Source organism: Brachionichthys hirsutus, chromosome 17, assembly GCF_040956055.1.
Source record: "Brachionichthys hirsutus isolate HB-005 chromosome 17, CSIRO-AGI_Bhir_v1, whole genome shotgun sequence".
Lineage (NCBI taxonomy): Eukaryota > Metazoa > Chordata > Actinopteri > Lophiiformes > Brachionichthyidae > Brachionichthys > Brachionichthys hirsutus.
The window spans coordinates 9,663,654-9,685,549 of NC_090913.1; the positions used below are offsets into that span (position 1 = coordinate 9,663,654).

The 21,896-nt window shown below is 46.7% G+C and overlaps 1 protein-coding gene across 1 annotated transcript; it reads right to left on the reverse strand.

Moving 5' to 3' along the window:
• Positions 1-655: 655 nt before the first annotated feature.
• On the reverse strand, positions 656-21,265 carry frem3 (Fras1 related extracellular matrix 3). The gene is made up of 24 exons (XM_068750787.1): positions 16,240-21,265; positions 15,986-16,075; positions 9,764-9,910; positions 9,351-9,581; positions 9,125-9,250; positions 8,637-8,888; positions 6,318-6,467; positions 6,031-6,240; positions 5,640-5,837; positions 5,404-5,568; positions 5,079-5,261; positions 4,862-4,992; positions 4,391-4,549; positions 3,996-4,299; positions 3,781-3,912; positions 3,367-3,698; positions 3,082-3,274; positions 2,894-2,998; positions 2,512-2,639; positions 2,298-2,432; positions 1,906-2,032; positions 1,621-1,808; positions 1,388-1,534; positions 656-1,216 (listed from the first exon to the last, which is right to left on the reverse strand). The coding sequence occupies exons 1-24, from the start codon at positions 21,263-21,265 to the stop codon at positions 656-658; spliced, it is 9,420 nt and encodes a 3,139-aa protein (XP_068606888.1).
• Positions 21,266-21,896: the final 631 nt, after the last annotated feature.

Genomic DNA, 21,896 nt, shown 5'->3' on the forward strand with positions numbered 1-21,896 from the left:
AAATGTATAGATCATAGATAGATTTTCAAGTTTCACCAGGCTGTAATAATACATTTAGTCACAATCCTATATTGGTATGTACACAGATTTGCATTTGATTTCATCCTCAGAAGAAAGGCATTTTCAAAAGACTAAAATGACATTTACAATCCCTTCCAATGGTACCACATTATCGGATTAGTTAAGCAGTGAGCAGGTAAACTGAAATATCTGCTTAAAAAAAATCATTTGTCATATAAAGGCCAGCTTCAACTAAGATTCAGTCAAAGCAAAACACTGATTAAAAACAACAACAGTTTGGTTTAAAGGAGGAACTTAGAAAATGATCTTTTAATGAGTGAAATGATTGCATTTACTATAAACATTTCTCATGCGTTTCCAAACATTGGATAAAAGGGGGGTATTTTACACCGTGGCAACCAATGAAGCAGGCGAATCATTCTGAGGGGCTTCCAAGCGCATGGGTGAAACAAAATAGGCTGCAATACCCAACGGCACACTCCAGAACAAACCGGTACCAGATCAACGGGCCACTGAGGAACTGGTGCGTTCTCTGCAAATCAGTGCAACGAGAGCTGGGATTTGAAGGCACAATGGTGGCACAATCAGTCTCTTTAAAAAGGTTGATGTTTGAGATGGAGGGTGGGGTCCATATCTAAACCTCAGAGCTTTCTGAGCTGCTCCACATGTTTCCCGGGCCTGGGCTGTAGGCAGAAGAAGAGGAGGTGGTGTATGGAGGTAGCTGGGTCTTCTTTTCCCTCTTCTTGCATCGCAGCAGCAGGATCACCACGGCTGCGATGATGCAGATGACGAGGATCATCCCTGCTAGGCCCACCAACATGGGGACGGTGGAGGTGTCAGTCGACTCTCTGCCAGAACTCTCCAGCAGTGGGCGCTCCAAAATGGAATCGCGATTAGGGGACCAAGGCTGACGCTGGCTGACCACCACGCGGTCCGCACGGTCCAGAGCAATGTGCTGGATGTTGGTGCCCCGGTTGTTGTCGATGCCTATGTCCTGGGTCAGGGTGGGGCTAGGGAAGGCAGGGGCCGCGCGGCGGTGACGGCGGGCGTCCACGGCGTAGGCCCCCGGGCGTTGGACAGAGGACATGCTGTGTTGCAGGTACTCCACGCTGCGCTTACCGATGTTGCGGTTGGCATTTTCTCTGGAGCGGACTGTGTAGATAGTGTGGATGAACCATTCCCGACCAGCAGCCACCTGCAGAACGAACATGGTTGGTTGTCTTTTACTTTGTCTTTAAGAGAAACCTCGTTGATGGCATTTTGTAGGAGTGGAGTCAAGGAAAGGGTTGGAAATGTTTCTTTCAGATCAGGGTATGTAAGCAGATTCACATGGCAGAACAGACTTCTATCTGAAAATCACACCAACCTGGAAAAGTGGCGACGAGGAAAGCGTGAAGCCGTCTGTTCCTGGTTGCTTGGTCAAAGTCTGACCCCCAAGCATGTCCTGAGCCAATGTGGCCTGGAAAGAAACATCGCCAAAGGCTGGAGCCTGAGTCTCTGGCTGGGCCTTGTCCTGTAGAACATCACACAGATATCAGATTCAACCCCCTCATCGTGAATCTTCCACAACGCATCAAAGCACTAAATTTTGCATCTCACCAAGATCTTGAATCTGTAAAGCAGAGAGGGAGCATCTGCCAGGCAGCCGTATTCCTTATCCGTGGGGTTGTACTTGGGAACGTACCCATCTGTACCGGTGCAGAGGAAGACTTTCTCAATGCTGCAGGAGAATGAGTCGCCCAGGTTCTGGACTGGGTCCACCATCACACGACCATAGATGGTGGCGCCTGGGGCGAGGAACAGATGAGAGGGGAGGGAAGTTGGGATACCCTGAATACATCTTTAATTTTTACTGAAATCCATTAGGTGGCGGTGTTGTAATGCCTTCTGAAAAAGCCGTATCCGTCCCCTCGCCGAAGCCCATGGAGCCATCAGACAAAAACAGCTCCTTCTTGGACAGCAGGAACATCTGAGTGTTGAGGCTAAACTCAGCTGCAACCGGGTCACTCACCTGGAGCACATGAGAAAAGTACATGGAATGGAGTCTGGAAATGTCATGCAATTTTGTAGTAAATGCTGCATTTATAGGATTTTCACGAAATGAAACAGCAATAGAAACAATTAAACATTATTAATTGTGTTGTATACAGTATGCTGGTGCAGTGGTTAGCACTGTTGCCTCACAGAAATAAGGTCCTAGGGGGCAAATGTGACTGGGATTTTATTGCGTGCACCATGCTACATGTCTGTATAAAAACATATATTGTTATTTGAACCTGCTGGAAGCGAATGTCCATATCAAACGTAAGTGGCTCTCTCGGGTGGCAGACGGGAGGGATGCTGAACTCCCCATTAGGTGAAGCAATGCAGGGGATCATCTTCACTGTGTAGGTCCCTGAGTAATCTCGCACCTATAGGTCATAAAAAGATGTGAAAAACGATTAAATGTGTGATCATTTCGCTAAAGCTGGCAAACTCTGATCAACTCACAGCAAAGTCTGAGACGAAACTCCACTGCTGCATGGGCTGGTTGTAAGTGGGCTCGGTTCTGACCAGGGAGAGAGTGAACGTCAGCCCGGGGTGGTCAGCACACATCACCACGGATGACAAGCTGGTTCCTAAAACCGACATGTATACAGTCTTAAATCTTTTGAGGTTGGGTTTTGTGCATGCTAGGGCCAGGGCTTTCTCACAGTAAACACTGCAGGGTCATTCTGACAGTTGCTGAAATGACCTTTGGTACTTTGACACACTGAGGACCTCAAATGTGGAGCTCTAGAAATAGATGACTGGAGGATACGGACCACAGGGTTCTGTGCCGAATGATCACTCTGGATGGGATTAGGGAATGTGTCTGTGTGCGCTGTCTTACCTGGATGGGACATAACAAACTGTCCCCTGAAGCGTGCCTCTGTCTTGAAGTTGACCACTAGGCGTCCCTCCTCATTTATACGCATACTGGTTGGGTACATGGCTCCTGCGAGAACACAGTTTTAGAGCGCTTCACATATGGACTTCTGTAAGCACCAGCAGGGAGCAGCCAATGCTTGAGATTCCTACCTTGCAGTTCAGCTTCAGGCGGGCTGCCAATGCCCTCCTGCCACAGAATTGCAGTATCGTACACGAAGGTGAGTTTGAGCTCTGACTGCAGGTCAAAGTGCTGCCAGCCTCCCACAGCGACAGGAGAGTGGAAGATGTATGAGACAAAGAGTGGAACTCGCAGGGTGACATAGGACTGGACCAGATTCAGCACCTAAATAAGGGACGATTATCAAGGATGATGTAGGAAGTATTGGCATAAATCTACTCTTGAATCTCCACTTGTTGCCTTTTCACGTGTCCTACCTGTCCATCTGTGCCTATGGAGCCTCCACAGTCATTCAGCAGCTCTGACATGTCGTAGTAGGTGGTGAACTCCCACAGGCAGGCCTCTAAGTTGAGGTTCCTGTAGAACCGCAGAGAGTTGGCTGAGCGCATGATTGGGCTGTACTGGTAAGGTGACGTCTCGCCAATGATTTCAGGGTTCTTTGTTGCATCGGTAATAAAACCGTGGCCAGTCTGGATCTCATTGAAGTCCAGCAAGTTGGAGCAGCGATGATTGCCCACGCGTGTCCCGTCCGGACTGAGGGTGAGCTCAAAGTTGGACAGAGGTCTTGTGGAGATCACTGGCAACATGCCTATTTGGAATGAAATGGTTGCTGAGTTTCCGGATGTTTGTCTAGATTGGTAAAATGGCTAAGACAAATGGTTCCTGCTCACCATCCATGTGAGGCATGTGCACAGTTAGCTTAATGAGGTTGGGGAAGTCTGGATCATCTGGCCCAGTGTAACGGATCTTTGCGGAAAACGGTTCCGCTCCAACAGTACCTGGGATACGAGGCTGACACATACCTGCAGAGAGATGGAATTCAGTTAGACCGGCTAACTCTACACCGAGATTACATTTGCACATGCCCTATCAGCCGTTCACGCACCCTCGTCCTTGCTGACCACAGCGATGGGACTGGATAGCTCCAGCCCAGCATCTCCATTGGTGTTGAAGGCTCTTGCTGCGCACTGAATCCTGGAGCCTGCCTGGAAGTAGATCGAATCCAAAGTGATGGACTTGGTGTTGGTGAAGAAAGTATTTGTGTCCACCTCCCTCATGGGGCTGGTCACTCCATCTGACCCGGTGGGGGCGCTGACCATCCAGCGATACTGAGTGAGCGTGTCATTGATGCTCTCCGCAGAGCAGATGGAACCGGTTTTGTCAAAATCGTGGTACTTTGGGTTGCAAGCCTGCAAACAATGCCAAGATGGATGGTAACTAGAAAATTGAAGAAAATCTGCTGTGTCTGGTTGCCGAAAGAACTAAAGGAGCCGCACTCACCGTCACACACACTATAGGGTATCCGTTAGGCGGGTTGGGCTTGTCTTTGGTTTTAGCTGTGTCATCATACATAAGAAGGGAAACCACCAGGGGCACTGCAGGGAACGTCACATCTGCCACGCTGTCCATCTCCTCAATGTACACAATGGCCTTGTTCATCTACCGAGAAGAAGACCATGAATACATACATGCAGAGTACACAGTTCTGTTTATAGATTTGGTTACTGTTTGTCTCTGCTGGGACATTCGCCTCAGCATCTCGCTCCAGAGGGAAAAGCTTTTTATAAGACTCCGTGGTTCAGGCGTGCTGACAGCAATGCCAGCTGCTGCCTGGCTATTTTAACACAGGGTGGCATGACAGCGTATGCTCACGTGTGTGTGTGTGTGTGTGGCCGTGCACCACTGTACTCGTGCGCATGCAGGACTCACTTTGTATTCGTGTGTGGTTTTTGCGCAGGTGTCGTGCTTCACCTGTATTTCAGCCACCATGTTGTCGTCGGGCTTCATGTGAACCGTGAAGGCCTCTCTCATTTCTCTCTGGCCGTCGTACAGAATCTCGACCTGGACAAAGTGTTCTTTCTCGCCCTCCTTGAACACAACATCTTCGACATGGAGACGGGGAAGTGAGCAAAGACGCAAATGACAAGTGACTGTTTTACTGGTGGAGTCTGTAAAGCCAGGATGTTACCCTCTGACAGCGGGTTGTAGTCGTCTCCGGAGGTGGCAGAGCCATCCTTCGTGTGAACTCTCACCACCGAGACCTTCGACGTGTCCCCGACACGCAGGATGGGAATTTTCACGATAGCCATGTTGCCTTTGACCTGAGGTTCGCGTACGCTGTACTTAATCTCAGAAAAACGAATGACAGGCTCTAGGTGAAGAAGAGAATTTGAAATCAACACCATGGACAGGATTACTCCCATTCCTTGAATCACTTGAGTATTTTTGTTTCATTTTTGCAGTCAAATATTTTAAAACAATTACAGTTCTTTGCATGCTGATAGGATACATACTGTCTTTCTCATCAGTGACCGTGATCAGCGCCTCCTTTCGCTCCCCTATGGAAGCTCCATGTGGAGACGTGCTCTTGGGAGTTCCCAGGACGAGGCGGAACTCCTCATCCTCCTCGTGGACGGTGTCATCCATCAGGCTAACCACACAATGCTTCTCCATTTCACCTGGAGAGAGACGGCTAGCGTGAATGTGGCGGCATACGAGGGGGACAGAGAGTTTAGGAGGAAGGACGCACCTGGCAGGAAAGTGATGATTGAAGCGTCTGTATTGGGTCTTTCACTGTAGTCCATCATGACTTGAGCGGAGCCTTGACGAGTGTAACAGCGCACCGTGGACCTGACGTTAATGTCTCCGCTGCGGAACACGATTGCCTTTACCTCTCCGTCAGACTCGTCTACCTCATAGCGTCCCTCCTTAAATTGTACCTTCGGCACTGCAAAGACAAAAAAACATGTCTAAATACATTTGAGACAATAGACAATTAAATGATGTATATAATAATAATACATAATAATAATTTATAATGAAATTTAAATACCTACCAGCATCGGTGGAATATATCTCACATAATCTCAGATTAGTTTTAAAAACCCACACCCAGTTTTCAGTGTGTGTTTGGTACTCACAGTCAGTGAACGTATCATTGATGGTGATCGTGGTCTTGCTCGGTTCTCCCAGCACAGAATTCATGGGCATCCGTAGCACAAGGTCAAAGGTCTCAGGCCCCTCCAGTTCTGGCTGGCCCAGATCATCCAGGATCGTGACTCTAAATGTCTGCATTGTCACCCCGGGGGCAAAGTCCAGGTTGCGACTGATTCCGACATAGTCTAATCCAGCTGCCAAACAGGGTAGAAACTGTGAAATGCAGAATCGCAACTTCTAAATCTTCATTCTGATGAACAGCCAGCGTTACCTTCTGCGGAGACCGGGTCGCTCTTCCTCGACCGGACGGTCACAGTAGCTGCCTTGGACAGATCAGTCCCCGTCCTCCAGACCTTCACCTCCACGTAGCCTGAACTTTCATCCACCACATACTCAGGTTCCCCAAAATACAGCGAGGGCTCTGTGGGATGGGACAGGAATGATTAAGACTGTTTCTAAGGCCTACTTTCTTACTGAATGAATCACGCTGTTGTAATTGCCAAAACAACACGTGGAACATGCATTTTGTCATAATAATCATAATATAGTAAAAATCTCTTCCCCAAAGATAGAGTTAAGGAGTCCGAGGATGCTTCGATGATATACCTTTGCAGCTTTGCAACCAGTTCAGTGACAAATTGTCTCGAGTAGCTGAACAAGCTCTCTAATTTCTGAGTCTCACAGGAAGAGAGCTGTCATCCCTCTTATCCTGTTCTATTCTTCAACCTTAACCCCCCCCCCTCATCTAATTCCAGACAGCCCTGTCTGTACTCAACGCCAGAAGGCTGAGGATATACCTGAATAATAGGGTGTGTGCTTGTACGTGCAGGAGTGAAGGGTTGTTCCCGGGTTTTGATAATAGTCGCTGATAAACACTACGGTGAAGGTTTAGCAGAGACAGGGAGCCAACTATCCAATTTGCAAAGGCAGAGGGCAAGAACTCAGACCTCTGAAACGTGGAGTCCATTTATCTCTCCTCACTTACATATAAGGTCTATTCGGGTTTCAAGGTCAGTGGATAGACGTGCAAATAAAGGACTAAAACCTTTTATGTAGCAACAGGGAAATTTATAATGGATTTAGAAATTATAATTATTTTGCTGGGTGGTGAAAAATATCTGCTTACACAATTAGATGTTAGGAAACTGTTAAAAACAATTGACATATCTTGATAAACCATCAAATTTGTATTACTAAATGATTAAAAAAAAACTAAATTGTAAAACATGTTTAAAATATTCCATGAAGATAGATCCTGATAAATTGTAAAATACTAAAAAGCAAATTCTAAAGGCTCTGGGGTTTTCCCACTATTTTGTCAGGGAGGATGCCCTGTAGCCTGTGGTGGCTAATGACAGCTAATGTTAGCAAACTCAATATACTGATTATAAAATACTTGAAGAAGTTTTTTTTTGCCAACAGCGAACGATGTCTTCATTCTTCCATATAGGCCACTTGAGTTCACCGGAGACTTCTGGCATGAGTTTAAAAGCCTCCAGCCTCGCAGCTATTTAATAACATGGTCGGATGGCAACATGGATATACTCTATGTGATAGCAACGCACCGTTGATGCTGGAGACAGTCCAAACAACAAGTTCACTCAGGCACACAGACACACTGAACCAGATTTATACAATAAAGCTTTACATCATTCATCTCTGGGGATGCTGATCATTTATATATAAAGATCCAACTGGTCAGGAGGGATGTTTGCACCAAAAGCAGCCCTGGGGAAAGTTTGGACATCTTGTGGAGGAATGTGACGTTGACTAAGTGAGACTAGTCACAGAAACAGACGAAGGACCTTGAGGATTGTTAAGAATTTGAAGCTTCCAATTTGTCATTATTTGTTGAGACATTTTCTTCAATGAATCGAATTCAAACATGAAATTTGTCTTTAAAGTAGAGTCGAGTCGAATATAAACATGCCAGTCATTTAGATTCCCCAAAACAAGATGCCCTCCTCTCCACCACCTGTCTTTTGGTTCCAGCAGAAAAAGGGATGCCCTCCGATTCCCCCGAGCTCCCCTGAATGCCAATGAGGATGGGTCGGGGGGGTGGGGGGTCGTTTGAGGGGCACAGTGGGGTTTGAAGCCCTTTCAAAGCTATAGTATAGCATAACATCCAATCAGGCCACATTCTCCCTGTCAACACCTGTGTGGCGTTATCCTGTTCCCGACAGACAGAGACAGGGAGATGGAATGCAGAAAATACTGTGAAACCATTACAGGAAGTAGTATAAAGGGCTTTTTGTTTTTGGGGTCTGATGCTATTATACTTCCTGTGAACCCTTTGGCAACTCAACTGGCACTCAGAGAGGATCACTCATATTTCCAATCACAACCTTCAGCAGCATTTTAGCCGCGGCCTGTCATGCCCATCTTTAAATTCTCATATAGTCAAGCTGTTTACAAGAAAGGCTGGCATGAATCCTATGAGCTAAGGCTAAAGCAATGTGTGAAAAATAAAATGCAGACATGAAAAGAAGAAGCAGATCTTAGCTGTATTCAGCAGTTAACTGTGACTCAGATTGGCCCCCAATATCCTCATCATCCTCTATTGAGCATAAATTCATACCTATCTACTCACCATCATCCCCGTCCGCCAGGATCGTCACCTTGGCAGTTGGGAAGTTGGCGCCCACCTGGCCGCCCATGAGCATGATCAGGCTGACACTGAAGCTCTCTTCCTCCTCATACAGGGAGTCATCAATTATAATGATGCGACAGAGCTTCTCCCGCTCGTCTTTGTCGAAGCGCAGCACGCTGGTGTGGTCCTCAGGGCGGGTGATGTAATCAGAGTAGGACAGCACAGTGCTGGGCATGGTGCCGGTCGCCGTGCCTGAGGAAGGATGGGAAGAGAGAGCACAGGGGGGGGCTTCAGCAACTTTACTGGTGGGATGCTATTAGCATGGGGTCATAACATTGAAAAGGAAAGCGATTGTGCAGTGCATAAATAGGGATGCCGTAACCTTATGAAAATGGATAAATTTTTAGGAATCATAAATAAATGTTTTTAGGAAGAATTCTTTGTCATATTTTATTTTGACAGAATAAGTGCAAACACGTCCATCTCACCTTGATGGGTGGAGCAGACCACCATGAGTTCCCGGCTGGCGTCTCCTGAGCGGCGCACCGGAACGAGCAGCTCTCCCACATCCTCCTCAATCTTGAACTCTGCTTGAGGAATGAAGACAGTCGATTCTGTTTGGGGAGAGAGAAACACAAATACAGAATAATCACCTATAAGAAATGTTATTATTTAAAAACACCTCTCTTAAAAGTCTGATTGTTAGAGACATACCGTCTCCGGGATCGACGATCTCGACCGTTGCAGCATCAGGAAACTCCAATAGACCCATGACTGGATCGGACAGCTTAATCTCAAAGGTCTCAGAGTTCTCAAACTCCTGGTCTGTGAAGATCTTCACCTTCCAAGTCGCCGAAGTTTGACCGGGGTTGAACTGGACCTGCTTCTGGGCCTTGCCGCGGAAGTCTTTGTCCTGCTTAGCCGTCCCATCGACGGTGCCGATACCTGAGAGAGAGGAATAAGGCGAGAGATTTAAGGACTGCTTAAGGCCACTTCTTCTTTAGATTAGTCTCGTGATTTTCATACTATAAATTAGAGCAGGTGTTTAGTTATTGCCATTAATCCATTCAATTCTGATAATCTCATGCTGCAGCGTGTCAGATAAAAGGAAGGCCATCAAGACTTACTGACGAAGGAGGTTTCCCCCAGGTAGCCTCTGCGTTTGAGCGTCACCTCCAGGAACTTGGCGTCCTCATCCACCAGACAGAACTCCCTTTCCAGAGAGATCCAGGCCCAGTTGAGCCGGAATGGCTGAGGCTTAAGTTTATTTCCACCTAAAAGGCCGCAGACAAAACAACAAAGTGTTCTAGCTATTCTTTGTCTGAAAGTCATCCTCCGCTGCACAGCGCAGCAACGAAACATCTATTTGTTCGGGAACCACTGAGGCGGAAAAACTGCAATCTGCTTTTGGCTCAAGGTAAAAAAGGATTTTAATTTGAAAGGGAAACATGATAACTTAATACCTGGGTTTCCCTTTTCTTTCCTCGGAAGGCATGATGAGTCGTTTCTTATTTCCTCTGGTTCTCATCCATTTCCACCTGATGCCCTTTGGTACTGTCACCTCCCAACAGGGGAAGCACAGATATAACACAATCTGCTGGCTGGTTCACGCTTTACTGCCCTCACTGTGAGGTATTTTGTTCATTAGAGACCCCAAAGAGGGTGTCGAAGAGAGATTATGCATCATATTCACCAGATTATTCTTTAATTTCAATTCTCAAATCATTTTGACCTTCGGTACTTTATGGCCTTGAATTAATGCTCCTTTATTATCTGGGGAAAGCGGTCACACATCTGAACCGACAACCCTACGAGTCACCCGCCACAGTCCGACAACTTTAAACCCAGCCTTTTCCCTAATCCATACTATCTCATGACTCGTGTAATCCCTCAAACTGTCAGATCAGTCGTGGTCATCGACTTGATACAGGCCACTCTGGAGATAGCCTTTGTTTTTTTATTCTTCTCCTATTACAACATTTTGAGCTATTTATTAAAAAGAAAAAAAAGTAGTGTCACAAATATATCAACCCTAAAAAGGTCAATCAAAGCTGCATGCGAACAAGAGGCAAAGGTGTCACATGACAAACTAGGAAAGCTGGGAATTTCATCCAGATCCGTCCAGAACTTGTTGACTGCTAACAGCCCGCCGGACAGATGTACTTGTAACCTAAACGAAATGCACCCATTTCCATTGTGTCTCTCTGTGTCCCACAAAGCCCTCCTTCCTGTTCCTGTCCCAGATTACTTGGAGTGACAGCTGTACGCCACAAACCTCCCACGCTCTGCATTCCCCTTCCTCCACGTTTTCACTTTGTTCATCAAGCGGATGGACGACTGAAGGAGACAGCAGGCCGCAGTCTGGGTGGGCCAGAACCAGCACCGCGGCCTGCCTCCCACGCCTGCCTCCACGTTGTTCACACCCGTGGAAGAGAGGGGAACCTTTCTTTTGTCTGGCTCCTTTTGTAAATGTCAGACATTGAGACTGGAGCCTCGGCAAAGATCCCGGCCAGGAAATGGTGTTCGTGGCCGATAAAACGTCTGATGAGGATGAATGTGTTTGGATTTTAGACCTGATTTATGGTTTGACAGGACAAATACTCCATCAGGCTGGGTTTTAAATCCAGTACATGCAGTGGCTGCCCGACTCATCTCATATTTCCATTAGATACTCAAATTGACAACCACCATAATTTCTGCAGGGATGAAAAGTTTTATAGCTCACACATGTTTCTAAATGTCCATGTTGTCAGCTATCTAATAATTTAGATAGCTTCAGGGTGATTTATGTCATTCTGCTGGCAAGGGCGAGCAATGAATATGAATCTCGTATGAAAAGTTAAAAAGCTGTTTGACTTATTTAACAGCCGTTAATCATGAAATGGCTCGAAGTTAACTGCGTTTCCGTGACGGACTTAACCGAAGTGATCGGTTCCATAAAACGCTAGGATGTAAACGTTCAATACTTGGATTAGAGGTACAGCACGAGGAGATGAATACTCTTTATAATTTCAAGTATCCGAAAACCTGCCTCAGCAAAACATCAATAAATAAAACAGGGCATGATGGACAAGAAGGTCGAAATGAGGCTTTGACGTTCACGAGCATGATGCAAGGAAGGGCAACCTGCTAAGAATATCTCGTCGAGTGACAAGCATCGCCATTAATCATCCTGTTGATATAAATACTTGTGAGATTCCAGTCGGCTATTCTAGGCATTTAATACCATTCCTTTAAATATGTGCTATCAAATGATAGCGAGGTCAAAACTGAAGGATGTTCATTTCTATATATATATGTACATTACATATATTATAGAGTGAGCTTTTCATTACAGCGAACGCCTCTCTGAACTCTGAAGTATTCATGCTGGGAATGCTGCATGATTATATAAATAATATAGAGTATATTAATAACTCTTAATCATTCCTCCTAGAGCGTGGCAGCATGTGCTGTAGATCAACACGTCACAGAGGCTAGGCCATCTCTCTCCCTCTCTAACATAAGGAAAGGATTGCTTGTCACCAAATGGCAGCTTGGCAACTGTGACAGCATTGTCATATGAGAGCAGATAGGAATAGCTGCTGTAGCCATCAAACTGCCATAAATCAAGGCTAAAGAAAAAAAGACCTGATAGAGTATGGGGGGGAACCGCTATGTGACAGAAAAGAGAAGGAATAAGAGAAGAGGTCAGAAGATGAATTCACTAAAGCATAGTCAAACCATGAAGGAGTCATTGAGACGGTAAGAGAGGGGGAGTGAGAACAGAAAGCGGTGCGGTGGAGGGGGGAGGCCTGTGGCACCATTAGTCAGTAAATCTCCTGGAGACTGTTGACACGGGTGACATGTAAGATCCCAAAGCACAGTTCGGACGTCTGGGTGTAACTTTGCGACTCCGTGTAGGTTTCTGCAGACTCCAGGGAAAAGTCACAGAAATGGAACTACAGCACAGAAAACACGAACGACTTCTTTCCCATTTTACGGCATCCGTTTGGGGACTGCGTCTCCTGGGCAGTCACCTTCGGCTATGGAAGTCTGCGGGTTATCAGGCTATCTGAGATTGGGTTGTATTTCTGCGGGGGGGGTTGTTTGAAACGGGATCTGCTTGGAGCCTCCCTGCCCGCGTACACACCTGTCTGCTTGGGATACCGCTTTCCTTCCAGGCCCTGCTCTGTCTGTGGCCCCAGAGTCTGCAGACTCTAAGGAAGTACATTCCTCTCCCTGTTCTGAATGATCACATAACACTGCTGGGACTATATAACGTTGCTATCGGGAAAAACACGGAGACCGACTTCTGAGGCTTTGTCAGCTTGGCCTTCCGATCTGTAGATCGGTAGTGTTTGATTTGTATTCCTTTGAAATCAGAGGCTATCCTGCAGGTACAAATTTCAAGACGAAACTGCAACCAGTAACCGCCATGATTGAAATATGTGACACTAACTTATTCCTGTATTTCTAATAAAGAATGTCCCGACACATCTGACAGTAAGTGAGGGATTTTTTTTTGTCTTGGCCTGTGGGTCACTCAGCCCATGTCTGATGGACAGGGATGTGCGAGCCGTGCATGTACTTGTAAAAACAAGTATTTATTGCTGCATTAGCCCTCGTTTTGAAGGGCTGCAGGGAGTCCTGCTGGTATTTTACTGCTTCTCCTTGAAATATTCACAACAGCTGTTTGAGATCACCGGAAATCAAGACAGTTTTACAACTGCTTTGTGAGAATTAAGATATCAGATAAATCCATCCAGTACACCGAGAGCAAAAAGATACTCTTGTGCAGCCCCACTAACTGTCGTTTCTCTCTGCAGCTTTAACACCAAAGTGATACGATGCGAGACATATAGGCTTTTTGCTGTCATTACTTAATTAAAGGTGAATGTATTAAATGCATCTTTTTCTGTCAGTATATATATATATATATATATATATATATCAGTGCACAAGGATAGGTTAATGCATATAGATTTTGGTGCATGTGACCCTGTGAGCAAACACTGCATGCCCCCCCCGCTTTTGTCATGTGGATGATTTACGCAACGTCAACACATTTCTGCAAAGAGGCCAAAAGACAAAAGCCATCTTAATGTGTCCAGACTTGATCGAGCTGTCCAGGGCTCCAGTGAATCTGAACTTTAACCGCAGACCAACAGGTCCACACAGAGCCCCCCCCCCCCCCCCCCTTCCTGATCTGACATAAGACGCAGTTCACCTGTGGGCCGGCCAACCATGCGCTGCTGCTAAAAGGCAGCGCATTCAAGCCTCTGTAGCTGCACATCATTGTATGTAGTTGCAGAAACAGCCATGCAACATTGCTACAGTGTAAAATAAATCACACTTTGATGCTACTCCTCATTTATGGTCTTGTTATGTGGATTGTGTGAATGTGTGTGCGTGTGAGCCAGTGCAGCGCATGTAGCGACAGGTACCTTCTGGACAGGGTTAATACCCGTAAGCAGTCGCTCATATCAGTGCATCTGAGGGTCGTTTCCTAAAATGAGTTTGTGTCAAACATTAAAACTTACTTAACTACCCATAGTCGTCAAAATGCTTTGTCGAGTAAACGAGAAAAAAATGGGCTTCATTGTCACTGATGGAGATTAAGATCGTAGTGGACGCTCGTATATTCTGGAGATATCAAGAGTATCAACACTTTTACACGTTTTGTTCTGACAGAGAGTAATTTTAGGGGGTAATCTTGGCTACAAATCTCCACCATCAACAGCTCACCGACTTAGATTTGTACGCAGATATAGCTGACCTACAGCATGCTCTCCACCTGCATGTCCCTACCTGTCCAGGTAAGTGCCACCTCCCCCAAGCAATCACCTCTTAGCATTTCACATTAGCAACTTGGCTTAGATGGCTTTTATATGTAACTGGACCCCTTTGCTTCATGTTCCTGTTTACTTATTTGTACTTGTGTGTGTGTGTGTGTGTGTGTGTGTGTGTGAGAGAGAGAGAGCTTATTCTAAATTGTTGTCAAGTTAAACAGAATACTGCATTTGAATTCAAATAATTCCGTGCACGCTGCGGTGTGACCTGAAAGCATCATGGTCTCCAGCCCGTGCATGTGAACTGTGGTCACGAAGACGTCTGTTCGATGTCCCGCTCTGCACCACTGCCCCTGTTCAGTTTCCTTTTGGTGTGCGCTTAAAACAAAGTGTGGCTGCCAAACAGAAAGGGGACAGTCGAGCTAATTGAGGCCCTTGAGTTCCTTTCCGGGAGTTAATTTAAGAAATGCCCGTCTCCTTTGATTCTGGAAGATTAATAGGCCACAAACCAGAGGTAAAGAAATGATAATTATAAAAGCACTGGCAAACAGAATAAAGAATATCAACATCTGCTTTCTCTATCAATCAATCAATGTCCAAACAAATGAATACCTACAATTTTTTTTTTACTGGTGTCTAAAAGAAGACTCCTTTGAGCCTTGCCTTCTCAAAGGCCTGATAGCGCTGCTACTATCATCACCAACATCACCCTTAATCCAGATTAATTAAAGACCAAACTACATGGACTAAACTTTCCCTCCTTCGTTGATTGATTTGATAGTTTTTTGTATTTTATAGCTGACACTTAAAATAGCAAAGGCCACCTGTTGCATTTTATTACACTGCATTTCCTATATTTATAGCGCTGTTCAAGCAAATCTACCTGACGGCAGTGTATCATCATGTCTGCACATGCGTGTGGTTCATTTAACGTAATTCTTTAGGATTAACAGGATGAGATCGTGATCACAGATATACTAGCGGGCTGTCATACTACACCTGTGGATATTATTAGTATCCTAAAAGCGAGGCACGTATAACAGGAGAGGGGGCCTGCAAGAAATGTTATATTATGGAAATAGAGTTTAAAACCAAATCAGATATACAATTGCAGGCAAAACTGGATTTGTTCTTTGTGAGAAACGAATCCACGCAGAAATCTGAACTTACACGTAGTCTCAATCACAGGATCAATCAAAGCACAAGAAAGAAAGAACATTTGAATAGTACCCTGGGGTAAAGGATCCCATTGTTCTCTCATAATAAATCTGAAAGCACGAGGCGGCCCCACCTCTGCCTTTTAACAACCCACATTCCCTTTGCCTTAACCCTTTGACCCCTTTCTTTTAAACCTGGTCCAGTTGGGTGAAAAGAGATGGCGGATCTATATTCTGGTGTCAGTCATGGCCAACTGCCTTAAATCTTTGTGATGCAAAACACTCGGGAGATTGACAGGCAGCAGGAAGTGTAAATTTTGACTAACACATTAAAACACTAGATCAGCCTTCGGGCTAATTGCTCCCAAGTATTGGGCCTCGTTTTGGTGTCTGTGCACATTGGTGTGAAAATATTACCCACCTTTGTCTTCAATTGTGAAGTAGAAAATGTCACTTGTGGCGTTGCTCCCATCCAGCAGAACATACGAAATCTTCATGTCATCAATATCAGCTGTTTGTATGACAGATATAGAGACATAATGTTAGATAAGACAGCGGAGACATCTAAAGCTCCCCTTTACAGAATTAAAGCTGATGCGAGTTACATCCTTTACCTCTGGGCAGTGTAACTTTTAAATTTATTCCAAGACATTACATATTGGGACATCGCCTTACCCTGTGTGAAGGTCTTGATGCTGTCATTTCCCAGCGCCGTGTTCATGATGAAGCCATGAAGGGGAGGCTGGGATACCACGTATTTTAGGATTCTCTTGTCGCTGTCACGGTCCTCTGATCGAAGGGCTTTGCTGGTGATCAAGAAGCCCAGTTGTCCTGTTGGCAGAACCTTCAGTGAGGCAGCTGCTTTGTTGACCACAATCTGGGGGACGCCGTTGTCCACGGTGTTGATGTGAATGGCCATCGTCTGGGGCGTACGAGTCTCGTACACAGTATCGGGAAAGAGGTAAAACTCCGTATGAGTGCCGTCTGTGACAGTGAAAGAGAAGCTGTCTTCGCTGAACTCGGTGCCGTCGTGCCTGTAGCTGATGAGGTTCTCGTTCAGGTCTTGCTTGGAGAAGGTTGTGATTGGTTTGCTGTTGTTGAAGAGCAGCTGCCCGTGCACGGGGACCTGGGTGACTATGAATCGCAGTAGGCTGTCTGGAGTGTCGCGATCCTCGGCCGTCAACTCGAATGGCGTGACGAGCTTGGTCTCCCCCTCCTCCACAACCAATTTGTTTACAGTCAAGACAGGTTTCTTATTATCGACATCAGTGATGGACACTCTGAAGGTGCGGAACACAGGATTGTACCCGTCTGTCACCTCGAACTCAAAGCTGTCCATTTTCATCTCATCGTCCGCCGTGTGGATGTAGTAAATCTTATTTCCTGCGAGCTGCAGTTGGGTGAAGGTTGAGATGGGAACACCTGGATGGTCGGTGCTCTCTAGGTGACCTCTGCTAGGCGCCCTTGTGATGCTAAAGCTGAGGAATTCATCCGGACTGTTAATATCACTGGTGCTGAGGAGGTCTGTGGTGAGAGTTACTTTCCCACCTTCCTTTAGTGTCACCCCTTTGTTGATCACATACGGAAAAACCATGTCAATGCTTCCAATGCTGATGTAAAAGTAACGGTCGATGAGGGGATTGATGCCGTCTGTGACGTCAAACTTCAGCAGGTCACGGATTCCCTCCTGACCCGTGTGCACATACTGGATGAGCTGTTTGTCGATTTCATCCTGCGTGAAGTTCATCCCTAAGGTAATATTTCCCAAAACGTCCCCATACTTGCTGATACGCTGAAGGTAGCCTTGGCCTGGGCCATAACGCACAACATATATGAGCTCTCTGTCCACAGAGTCCAGATCTGTGGCCTTCAGAACCCTGTTGCCGATGACTTTTGTCTCACCTATCTCAACGTCAAGCCCGTCATTTATAGCCATCCTTGGAGTCTCGTCGTCGACAGGAATAACCATGATAAGAACCGTTTTATCCACTGTATGCCGCCTATCTGAGAGCCTTATTTCAAAGCTGTCCTCTTTCGTCTCCGAGTCGTCATGTTCATAAACAATATTTGATGCCTCTTTGATTTGTTCCAAGTTGAAGTTCTTCACAGGGATGGTGCCAGTGCTGAGCTGCTGAACTACCGTGCCGTGTTTTGGGCCTCTGATGATCTCAAAGTGCAGCTCGTCCCCCGGTATGTCAGCATCGGCTGCATTTAGGATGGGCGAATCAATGACCAGACTCATGCCTTCCATGACCACAAACTCGCGCGTGAAGATCACAGGCTTCTCGTCGTTGGCTGGAAGGATTGCGATGGGGAAGAAGTGGCGTTCGGAGAAATTGACACCGTCGGAGCATCGGAAGGTGAAGCGGTCTTCCTCGGGTTCCACCCCGTTGTGGATACTTTGGACATAGTAGATGTGACCAAAGGCGACATCTTTAATGTTGAAGGCGGTGATCGCTGTCCCGGCCCTGGACTTCTCGGAGCCTGCAGCCGGGGAGATATTCTCTACATATCCAGATGTCGGTTGGACGATGATGGTGCACAGGATGTCATCGCTGTCAGTGTCGATATCCTCAGCTTGAATGTGGTTCAGAGCGATGATATTCTTCTCCCCTTCAGTGACAACAAACCGCTCTCCGACACTGACGATGGGTGGAATGCTGTCAACGGGAAGGATGGTGACGTGGACCGTCACGCCTTGGACCTTGCTGCCACCGACCAGCCACTGATCTGACAAGTCCGACAGAGTAATGTTGAAGGAGTCGTATTCTCTGACTGGTCCGATTTCACCAGATGTGTGAGTGTACACCACTGCCCCGCTAATGATATCTTCCTGGGTGAACCTCTCAGCAGGAGCACCATAAACAAGGATTTCGCCCAACCTGGGAGGTTCCTCAACGATGAAAGTGAGCATGAGGTCATCAGTGTCTTCATCGCGGCCTTGAATGACGCGGCTCGTTATCTCCGTGGCTCCGTTCTCCAGCACATCGATGGACGCTCCGAGCAGGCCGTCCGGAAGCATAATCACGGGGGTCTCGTCATCAACCGGCTCGGTGGTGATCTTTACGGAGATGGGAACCTCGTGAAAACCGTCACTGACGTCGAGCTTGACGACGTCGCTGAGGGATTCCGCTCCATCGTGGATGTATGCTATGCGGCCATTTTCAATGTCATCTATTATGAACGTTTCGCCATTTGTCATGTCAATCCCCAAGTATTGCAGCTTCCCATTGAGAGGAGCCTGGACCACGGTGAAGACGATATTTTGATCGTCTGTGTCTGCGTCCGTGGCGTGCAGGTCTTTCTTCGAGAGGACATACGTGCCTCCTTCCATAAGAGTGAACCCAGTGTTCGTGATAAGTGGGGGGGTGTTGTCAACTGGCTGCAGAAAGATGGTGAAGAGTCCAACAGCTGTGTTTCCTGCGGTGTCTTCCACAATGAATGTGAACTGAACTACTTTGGGAGTGATGCCCAGCTCCTGGTCTGGAGGCCTGTAGGCTACTTTGTGGTGATTGACCTGGGCCTGGGTGAACTCTGCAACTACAGTGTCGGGGCTGTCAGTCAGTACAACGTTGCCCAGGGGGGCTGGGTTGTTCTCGTCTGTGTCCGTGGGGCTCTTGATAATGGTGTACTTCAGGTCCCTGTCATCTGAATCTAAATCAGTATAACACAAGAATCTTTTCTTGAAGGGAGTCAGCTCATACTCCCGTACGGTCATGTGAAGGGTGGTGCCCGCGAAAAGCTCCGGGGAAAGATCATCCACAGGATGGATTTTGATGGTGAACGTGTGTTCCCCCGATGGGTTAGGAGGGTCATTGTCATCCTGAACGCGGAACACAAAATGATCAATCGCCGTGGTCGTGCTGTGGGGTCCGATGTGACGATAGAAGAGCTTTCCGTCGAGAATGTCCCGCTGGAGCCATTCAGTCACCACCTGCTCAAACATCTCGTCTGTCTCGCTGAATCTCCAGGGAGACGGGTCGGAGGGAGGCTCCGCCTGCCTCAGCAAGAGCTCCCCTATGACGGAGTAAGGCGCTTCCAAGATGAACGTGATGGTGGAATCTTCCGAATCGATGTCTGTGGCGCTCAGTATGAAGGGAGAGATCTGCATGACTTCATTCTTGAATAGCACCAGGCCAGTGTTAGCATTAATGATGGGCGGCTCATCGTCAGTCGGAGCGATAGTGATGGGGAACAAAAATTCAACGTTGCTAGTGCCGTCGGTCATTCTAAAAATAATGTTGTCGCTATAAGTGTCACTGCCGTCATGCTGGTACACCACAATGCCTGCATCCAGATCAGCGGGCGTGAAGAATTTCCTCCGAGCGCCGAACACGGTCAAGTCTCCATGCTTTAAGCCGTCAACGACAGTAATTCTCACGTCTTCCAGGTTATCCTCATCGCTGATCTCTAAATTCTGGGCGCTGGAGAGCGCTCTGGACTGACCTTCAAACAATAGCTGCCCCGTGTTTTTGGTTGCTACAGGAGCCAAGGAATTCATAGGTTTGACCACGATCATAAAAGCAAATATATCAGACACGGCACCATCGGGGTCTACGATTTCAAGCTCCAGCTGGAAAATCCTCTCGACTTCCGAGTCGTCCGAGGGGGGCTTGTATGCTATTTTGAGATCTTTGATGTCTCTCTGAGAGAAAGAGGTGATTGGCAGATTCCGATCATCCGTGCTGATGATGCAGCCGTGCTGGGGGCTCAGCGGTAAAGTGATGTTGAAGATTAAATCATCGGGGTCCGACTCGACATCCTCGGCAGCTAGCATGTCATTTGTAATAGCCGTCATCACAAACTGATCGACCTCCATCATCATCATGGCTACAAAGCTGGGTTTAGGAGCGGTGTTTTCCGCACCCTCTCTGATTCTAACCATCATTTGGAAATGCTCTTGCATGATGACGTCACCTTCATTATCCTGCAGCTCTACCCTCATTGGAATATAGTCTCTGTTTGGCGAGTTGGTCTGAGCTGTGTGCTTGTAGCGGATGCCTTGTGTCACAAACCTGTCGCAGTCAATCATTTGGCCGTTTAAGGGGTTATTCAAAAGAATGCCATACCTGGGGAGACCTCCTTCGCCGGCGAGAGTGCCGATCTTGCACTGTGTGACGCCATCCTCGAAGGAAAACTCCAGTGCCTTTTTATCAACAAGGTTGCTGTCGCCATTGAGCTTTTCAACAGTAAGGGGGATATTCCTGATGAGGATTTCAAGCTGCTGGAAAACAACTTCAACTTCCAGCATGAAGGGGATAATAATGGTTTTCGTCTGGGAATCATAGCGAAGCTGCAGCTTCACGCGATCCTTGCTGGGGCTCCGGGATCCAAAGTGGGTGTATTTCACGTCATCCGGTCCAAACGTGCAGGGGAACTTTTTAGGGGTCAGCATTCCAGGTTTCTGGGCCAGTGGGTCATTGTCCAAAACTGTGATATGACAGCGGTCACCAGGGTGCACTTCTGTTACCAGGTCATTCAAGGGGTCCAGAAACACAGACCTACCCAGGGGCACCCTGATCGCGTTGCTAGCTATGATGATGTTGTCTTCATTAGGTCCTGTGTGGTGATAAAGGTGATCTGGATCAAAGGGCTCTGCGTTTACTGAGGCAAAACAGAAGCTCAGAGCAAATGTCCCAAGCAGGGATCTGAAAAGGGTCCGCCTTCGACCAAGTAGCAAACTTTGCAGACAACCAGCCATGTCCGTTGCTAGTTGCCCTGCAGTTAATATTAGTCTGTGGTGGAAGGCAGCTTCCTGTCCCAGGTAGGAAAAAAGGTACTATATATATATATATATATATAAAAGAAAAGAAAACTCTCTCTGATGATTAGGTGTGTCCTCTCACTGTTTCTGTTTCTAAAGTGGCCACACAGAGACACAAGTGTGGTGAATGCTGCAGGACCGTGCAGGTAATGATGAAACAGTAGTCAGTGACAGACACAGGCTCCGCCTTCTGTCAGAGTGGGGGAGGGAACCTCCTGCCCCCACAGCTAATTTAAGACAGACCATTGGACGAGACCATGAGAGTGTTCACTGAACCAGCACTACCCCCCCCCCCACAACACCCCCTTGTCACTCTGAAAAGAAGTGGGGGGTAAAAATCCAGTTCAAAACCTAATCCAGTCTAATTCAGTGGAGCCCGTGTGATCAAGAACATTTTAAACCCTCTCTTTATATTACCTTTAACAGAAAATTGTGTATTTTTAAATAATGCACATATTACTTATAGATCGATCTAAAAGTATATATCAGCAGATCATTCCTTGATGTTTCTAGTTTTGTAAATTTTGCATATCAGAAATTTAGTCATTGTTGTCAGTGAATACTGAAA

Coding starts and splice junctions, on each gene's coding strand:
- frem3 (XM_068750787.1), bottom strand. CDS start 21,265: ATGGCTGGTTGTCTGCAAAGTTTGCTACTTGGTCGAAGGCGGACCCTT. Junction 9,582..9,763: donor GGGGGAAACCTCCTTCGTCA/GTAAGTCTTGAT, acceptor CCTCTCTCTCAG/GTATCGGCACCGTCGATGGG. Junction 3,913..3,995: donor TGTGGTCAGCAAGGACGAGG/GTGCGTGAACGG, acceptor ATCTCTCTGCAG/GTATGTGTCAGCCTCGTATC.